The sequence below is a fragment of the Sus scrofa genome, chromosome 1 (assembly GCF_000003025.6).
Source record: "Sus scrofa isolate TJ Tabasco breed Duroc chromosome 1, Sscrofa11.1, whole genome shotgun sequence".
NCBI lineage: Eukaryota > Metazoa > Chordata > Mammalia > Artiodactyla > Suidae > Sus > Sus scrofa.
In genome coordinates, this window is record NC_010443.5 from 109,819,966 (window position 1) to 109,828,104 (window position 8,139).

At 48.0% G+C, this 8,139-nt stretch overlaps 2 protein-coding genes across 2 annotated transcripts; both read left to right on the forward strand.

The window, feature by feature from the left end:
• On the forward strand, positions 1,551-3,883 carry LOC102164011 (DNA-directed RNA polymerases I, II, and III subunit RPABC5-like). Its single transcript, XM_013992908.2, is given in 2 exon segments — positions 1,551-3,315; positions 3,317-3,883. Coding segments are annotated over 2 exon segments (204 nt in total). The 5' UTR covers positions 1,551-3,216; the 3' UTR covers positions 3,422-3,883.
• Positions 4,502-7,666, forward strand: C2CD4B (C2 calcium dependent domain containing 4B). Its single transcript, XM_003480344.4, has 2 exons — positions 4,502-5,772; positions 5,974-7,666. Exon 2 carries the CDS (start codon positions 6,014-6,016, stop codon positions 7,130-7,132), a length of 1,119 nt encoding a protein of 372 aa, XP_003480392.1. The 5' UTR covers positions 4,502-5,772; positions 5,974-6,013; the 3' UTR covers positions 7,133-7,666.

The window sequence follows — 8,139 nt, forward strand, 5'->3', positions numbered from 1 at the left end:
ATTTAACAAGGACCCCTGTATAGCACAGGGAACTATATGAAATACCTTGTGATAACCTACACTGAAAAGAATCTCAAAAATTATATATAGAGAGAGGGCTGTATACCTGAAACCAAAACAGCATTATAAATCAACTGAACTTCAATTTTTTAAAAAGTTAATACTAATTTCTCACCTGGTTCCTATATAGGTCACAAAACACATTTCTTAAAAGGTGGAAGAGGTCAAATATAAGAAACAATTCTTAACTTTAAATGAGTCTATTTGAAAAGACAAAATACCTGAGCACATAACCATCCACACCCCCTCAATCCAGTTAAATAGCAGTGCAAGTGTGTGTCTAATTTCAGCAAACAATATTTGACTATTATGTGCCAGTGCCGTGTAGGATCTGAGGGCTGGAGGTAAACTGAAGTCTCCTTTAAAGAGCTCTGTGGGAGAGAAAGAGGCAAATAAACAATTTGAATACCATGTGACAAGTGCCATTATAGGAGGGCCTGCACCAGCCTGGGGGTGGGGGATCAGGGAAGGCTTTCAGCCAGAGGTGATGCTTGAATTGAATAGAACAGATGAGAGGTGGGTTCCCCAGGCAGAGAGAACAACATAAGCAAAGACAAGAGATGAGAGAATATAGGCTTTCAGGGACCTGCAAGCACAGTGACAGGCCTGGTGGGTATAGTAGGGGATGAGGCTGGAGACAGTGAGGGGGAGGGGAGCAGGGGGGTTCTGGGGAAATACCATGAAGATTCTGATAAACAAGGCAAAGGAGTTTGGGCTTCATCCTGAAGGCAGTGGAGCACCATAGAAGGCTTGATGTCAGGGAAAGACATGATCAGGTTTGCTTTATAGCTCATGGAGGAGTCAGGAGAGCTGGCTGATTGGCAGTGAGCATGCATGTGAAGGGCACAGAAGTGAGGAAGTGCAGTGGAAAGATCTATGCTCTTTATGATTTACTAAGTCATGAACTTTGACACAAAATTTTCATTCTATCTTCAGGAAGGAATCCTTATCTTTCCCATCTTAAAGATGAAAGCAAGGCATATTGGAAGTTCAGTGACTTGCTGAAGGACAATAAAGAAAATAAATTGCTGACTAGAGCTCTAAGCCAGCTTTCCTGGTGCCAGATCCTGGGCTCCTTCTGTCATGTTACAGCAGTTACAAAACTTCACTGCATATTTTCAATTCTAACCTCATTTCTAGTTTTATCGTATCTTCCCTATCCTTATTTTCCTTCTGTTCCAATTACTTCACTTATCTCTTTTTATTTTATCTGATCATGTTGCACCTATTTTTGTAAGCTCACTCACACTAACTTTCAATGAACCAGGGCGTAAATTGATAAAAACTTCATTACCCACAAAAAACAATTTTTTTTGATGTTATATTCCATTCCAGTTCTGGGTCTTAGGAAACCATGTCTTTATCCCATTGTGATGAAAAAGGATATATAATTTTGTATATTGCTCATTTCATTGAATACTCCATCAGAAACTTCTCTGCATTGCTATATTTTCTTTTTTCTTTTTTTTTTTTTTTGTCTTTTTGTTGTTGTTGTTGTTGTTGTTGTTGCTATTTCTTGGGCCGCTCCCCGGGCATATGGAAGTTCCCAGGCTAGGGGTTGAATCGGAGCTGTAGCCACTGGCCTACGCCAGAGCCACAGCAATGCGGGATCCGAGCCGCGTCTGCAACCTACACCACAGCTCACGGCAACGCCGGATCGTTAACCCACTGAGCAAGGGCAGGGACCGAACCCGCAACCTCATGGTTCCTAGTCGGATTCGTTAACCACTGCGCCACGATGGGAACTCCTGCTATATTTTATTGATGATGCTTTCGATGCCTGTTTTTTTCTGAATACGCACTATCCTCAGCCTTCCCACTGGAGCTTTAACTGCCTTCACATCAGTCAAAGGTGTCAGTTTATGACCTCATTCAGTGTTCTTTACATAGCTGAATGCATGTCTTTTCTAATTTCACCATGCTAGGCTTTAGCTGATGATAAATTCCCTGGGTCTTTACTATGTAAATCACCTCAAATCCTGTTTTAGAACAAGGTATGGCATAAATAAAGAGAATCTGTACACTTCCTGGGAGGACAAGTATTCTGTCTATAAATGGTACAGCAGTACTCTGCATAGTGATTTCCTGCTTATGAAAACTGCCTGCTTTACTCTATTAAATCAATAAGGTGTATCATTTCAATTCAAGGCCTTGGGCCAAGGGTCTCTTCTTCTTGTACCTAACCACCTAGAGAGGAGATGGGTTCAGGAGAAATAGTTTTGAGGGAAGCATATAGGGAGGTGGTTATAAGCACTCAGGATAATGAGCCCAATGGATCTGGGTTTGCGTCCCAGCTCTGCTCTTACTGGATGTGAGACTTTAGACAAGTTTTTTATTCTCTATGAGTTTCTACATCCCTACCTTCTTTAGGGGGTTGCTTAGAAATTAAGACCCAGTACTTAGTGAATGTTCTGTAAACAATATTATTAAAGGGATAGTTTCTTTGAAATAATTTCAGAGCTTGAATACTAGATAATGGTGAGTCTTACGTGGTTATAAAGCACAAAACAATGAAACAACTGACATGATCAGAGTTCCCACTGGAGGGGTTGTTTTTTACTTTCTCCCATTGCTGTGATTTAAGAATCAGGAAGGAAACCAGGCCTCTAATGTGGATACAGCCTGCGGCTATGTGTTTAGATAAATGAATGATGGGAGTGTATCCTGCGTAAGTCATTTAATTTCTTTGTATCTTATTTTATCTTCTGTAGAATATTGATTCATGGAAAACTGATGGTTTTGGAAATCCCTCTTTAAAGAGAGTGTGTTTACAGCCGTGGTTATGTTCTTCTATGAACATGGATGTGTTGCCTCTCAAATCCCATGTCCTGCTTTCAGTGGACTTACTGATGAAGTGTTTGTGTGTGCATGTCACAAACGCCCTCAGGAGAGTGAAAGCCATTTTCACTGAGGTCTCATTGGAAATGAGCTGGCACATGGGCTGGATATAATGCAGGCGTGCTCTGCTTTAGAGAAGACCATTCACCGACGAATTTGCAGATTGGCCTGAAGAATCAACAGAACATGATTCAATCAGAGACCCCTGGGGACTCCTCTATGCCTGCAAGTTTGGCTACAACAGGAGCGGTTATTGGCTGCATATTGATTCATATTTGACCTATCAAAGAAGCATATTAGAAGTCAATAGTGATCATCATGATCATTCCTGTTTACTTTTTCACGTGTGGCAAGATCGTCGACAACAAGTGGGAGGCCTACCTGGGGCTGCTGCAGGCCTAGTACACCAAGGGGGAATGCCCTGGATGTGTTGGGCCTGAAGTGCTACTGCTGCCACTGCAGGCTGCTGACCAACTTGGACCTGATTGAGAAGCTGCTCAACTACGTGCCCCTAGAGAAGTGACCATGCAGCTGACGCACAGTGTTTTGCCCAGAGACCTTCCCCAGGTGGAGAGCTGGAGGCCTGCCTGCCCACAGCCCTGTCCACATGTCTCCCTCTCTGGAAAGAATCATCCAATAAATGCTTTTGAAGACCACAAAAAAAGAAAAAGAAAAAGTCAACAGTGATTGATTCCAAAAGAAAGCATTAATTCTTAATTCATACAAAACATTCACTGTCCTTAAAAGATTTGGAAATAAAAGTACTCATCCAGAGCAAAAAAAAATGGAAAATACTTAGCAGACTGAGTTGCTTTGAGAATTAATACTCTAGACATAAAGTGCAATATAAACCATGCATACAGCGCCTGACATAGACTCAGTGAATGATATTGAACTGAGTGGATGGATGGCAGGAGGAAGGAACGAATGAACAAAAGAGAGAAGGAAGGAAGAAATTAGCAGAAAATTAGGACTTACACTATATGGTCTGTGACGCATAATTTGAACCACCTTAGACGAGTCTCTTAATCTGAGCATCAGTTTCTTTTCTTGTAAACAGAAGCAATGTCCACTACACTGGTTTGTTATGAGAAAGAAATTGAATACAGCAGTTAGATATGTGGTTAAAAGCACATGACAGTCATAAGACCTGGATTGCAGATCAGGTTAAATTCAACACAATATAATTCATCAAATATTTACTGAGCACTTATTATTTGCTTGGTATTGTATCTCCAGGTGCTGAAACTGGATGAGATGAATAAGACAGCCAGACTTGTCTCTTGGAGAGGTCTTCTTTGGGACAGAGGCCAACCCAGGTTCTGGGTCATAACACTTGTTTTTATTTTATATCTATTCATAGTAAGTCCCCCAGTCCTAGTTGAGTTGCCCCAATCCTTGCCCATAAGAAACTCATAGTCCAGGAATTCCAGTTGTGGCTCAGTAGAAACGAATCTGACTAGTATCTATGAGGATGCAGGTTCGATCCCTGGCCTTGCTCAGTGGGTTAAGGATCCGGCGTTGCCGTGAGCTATGGTGTAGGTTGCAGATGCGGCTCGGATCTGGTGTTGCTGTGGCTGTAGTACAGGCCAGCAGCTGTGGCTCCAATTCGACCCCTAGCCTGGGAACCTCCATATACCATGGATACAGCCCTAAAAGGACAAAAAGAAAGAAACAAACTCAGTCTATTAGTCTACACCAAAAATTCCAAAGCAGCCTGGTATATGCAGCAATGGTGGCACATTTGTGTATGAAGGAAATGTGGAGAGGCTGACAACTGTAGTAGGGGAGTTGGGTAAAGGGTCCTAAAGGGGATGATGTCTGCTGAACAATAAAAAGGAGTTCCTATATATATAAAAAGTGGAGAAGGGTATTTCAGATAACAGGAAGCATCACATGTGAAGCCTAATAAATAGAAAATTGCTAGTTCTGGGTTCTGCCATTAACTAGCTCTATTGAAGGTTAATAGAATATCCTCAAATCCCACTGGAATTCCAGTTTTCTCATCTTCGAAAATGAAGGTTGTGGGATGGTGGAAAGGGACAATCTGAATTTTCTCTAAGGTGCTTTCTAACTGGATACCTGGATAGTAGAGCAGAGACAGGGATAGCTTTGGAAATATCATTTTTAGAACATGAGCTAGAAACCCCACCTTTCGTGACAATCAACATGATAGGCAGAGCCTGCAGTCACTCAGACATTTTTGCAAACATTAATTCACTCAATTCACCAATATACATGGCATTGACTGAGCCAGGCCCCATTCTATTAGGAAGGCCACGGTCCAGCAGAGGGAGACTGGGGTGTAAATAAGTGCAGGAGTACCATGGGAAATACACTGGACTACATAGTGCAGGTTCATGGGAGCAGTAAAATAGAAGCTCCTAATGCGTATAGGTAACATGCAGGGGAGCAGGATTTAGAGCTCAGCAAAAAGGAACTTCCTGTTTCCTCACCCTGCTTCACCTTTTCCAAAAAGCCACAAACATTTTCAGCCGCCACTTCTGGGAGGGCGGTAGAGCGTCCTCCCTCCCCACCTGCAACCTTTCACTGGCCCGCGGAAGCAGTTCCTCCGCACGCAGAGCGGATGCGGTCACAGGGCTGAGCAGAGAATTCCGGCTCACACCACAGCTTCACTCCCACGCGAGCCTCCGCGGCAGAGCCCAGCGCTGGCGAGAAGGGGTGGTCCGGCGGGGCGGGCCATCCAGCGCCGCCAGCGGTTGGGCTTCGACCCGCTGGTCGGGACTCAGGGTCTGCTTATAAGACAGGAGCACCTCTGTCCCGGCCACAGTGCTGAAGCTGGCGTGCCAGCAGAGACCGGGAGGCTTCGGGCATAGAACTTGCAGCTCAAGAACCAGAGGAACTGAAAAAGAGGTAAAGGTCTGATTTGTACTTCTCCGTTTATTTGGTGCTAATGAATGGAAGATGTGCAGGTGTGTGAGTGCTCGAGAGCTCGGCCCGGACAGCCAGGGGGTCGAAGGCTTGTTGGTTACCCCAATAGGGCACCAGGGAGGGGTCTGGCCACTTTCGAGAGACCCCAGGCGCCCAAACTCAGCATCTTTTCTACCCCCACAGGAGCGCCTTTCCCCACTTCTCCCAGTCCCAGCCTCGGAGGATGAGGCTCCTTGAGAAACTCCGCGCCTCGGCCGGGGGCACTGCGGTTCAGGAGCCTACCTTCACCAATGTGCTTACTCCTGATCGCATCCCTGAGTTCTGCATCCCGCCGCGACTGCCTGCGCCGTGTGCGCTCGAGTCTTCGCCCCCGACTGCCGCTTTGCCCCGACGGTGCGCCGCCGAGCCGGACCTGTGGCCCCGGGAAGCAGACGACTGCGCGGGGCGCACGGACTGGGACCCGCGCTCGCAGGCCGCGCTCTCGCTGCCTCACCTGCCCCGAGCGCGCACCGCTTACGGCTTCTGCGCTCTCCTCGAGAGCCCGCACACCCGCCGCAAGGAGTCGCTCTTTCTAGGGGGCTCTGGCACCGCTGCGCTCCTGCCCGTGCCCCGCCGCCGGGCGCGCACCTTCTGCGGCGGCGGAGGCGACCCCCTCGCGCCCCCGGAAGAAGCCCCTGCCGCGCTTCCAGCGGCCCCTGGCGGTCTCTGCGCGCCTCCCGCTGCGCCCGCCCCGCGGCCCCGCGGCCGCCGCCTCTTGCGCGCTCCGGAGGGGCTGCTGCGCCGCGCGTTGCGTGTCCGGAGGAGCCGTGGCCTGGCCCGCGCCCGCTCCGTCTCCAGCGAGGACGCGGACGAAGATGAAGACGACGAGCGCCGTGTCAGCTCCCGGTCCCAGCCTCAGCCCCCCGCCGCGGGCCCTCCGCCGCGACCCGCCGGCCTGCAGCCAGAGCGCCTGGAGGCCGAGGGCACTGTGGCTCTGGACCACGCTGGCGGCACCCTGCGCTTGGCCGCCGAGTACAGTAGGGTCAGCGGGCGTCTCCGCGTCCGTCTGCTCCGCGCCGACAGCCCGGCCGGAGCGGTCGCCGAGCCCCGCACCCCCGTCGGCTGCCGCGTCAGCTTCGTCCTCCTGCAGCCGCCGGGCCAGAAGCGTGGGCCTCGTGGCAACGTGATTCGGCGGAGCCGCCGGGCCGTGTTGGAGCAGGACTTGTGTTTGGACGGGCTCTCGGAGGACGAGGTTCGCCGCCTGGCCGTGCGCATCAAGGCCGAAAACCCGGGCCACGGCCTGGAGCGGGGCCGCCTGCTGGGCCAGGGCGAGCTGCTGCTGGGCCCCCTCCTGCTCCTCTGAGCGCGCGCCCGGGCCCTGGCGCCTTTTGGACACTGACAGCCTCTGTGTACGAAATAAATATGTATTTATTTATTTTTCTACACATGTTCTTGCTTTATTTCCATTTTAACCTAAGATGTCTACTTTTGTTTTCGTTTATTGGTAGAGAAGGATAAAATAATGACACTCCCCTCTCTTCAAACCCAGTCTTTTTTTTCACAAACCACTTTTTATGTAAAAAGGTTGGTTTGTGGCTAGGAGAGAAAGGACCTACACCCCATTCCGTTGTTTTTCCATTCCTGATATATTTCAACGCCAAACGGTTATGGGTTTTAAAAAATGCTATTCCTTTGAAATCATGCCCAACGTTTAAGATGCATGTAGACAGCTTTCCATATTTGATGTGGTGTCGGTTCTTATCCTCATTTGCATACACACACACATCAGGGTGGGAGACCTTCTATAACACGGATACCTTGCTGGGAAAATAATTCCTTTTCCATTAAGAATAGAGTTCTTTTGAAAGCGAGGTCTTCAAAAATTGCTGAGGAAAAAGAAAACAAAGTAAAGGACCTTCCAATGGATGGTATGTAGAGAATAGATACTCCTGGCATCCTCCTCTACCTGCTCCAGAAGGAGCCCAGAGAAATCTTGCTATTTCAGAAGGCAAATCATTCTTATCTCTCTAAGCAAGGTGATAGTTTTGTGGCTTTGTTTCTACCCAGCTGTGTATATGCACATAGTAATTTAACGGCTTTTACAATATGATTTCCCAAATGAGTTGAAACAAAATGTCAACTTTTTTTTTTTTTTTTTTTTTTGTCTTTTTTGTTGTTGTTGTTATTTCTTGGGCCGCTCCCGCGGCATATGGAGGTTCCCAGGCTAGGGGTTGAATCGGAGCTGTAGCCACCGGCCTACGCCAGAACCACAGCAACGCGGGATCCGAGCCGCGTCTGCAACCTACACCACAGCTCACGGCAACGCCAGATCCTTAACCCACTGAGCAAGGGCAGGGATCGAACCCGCAA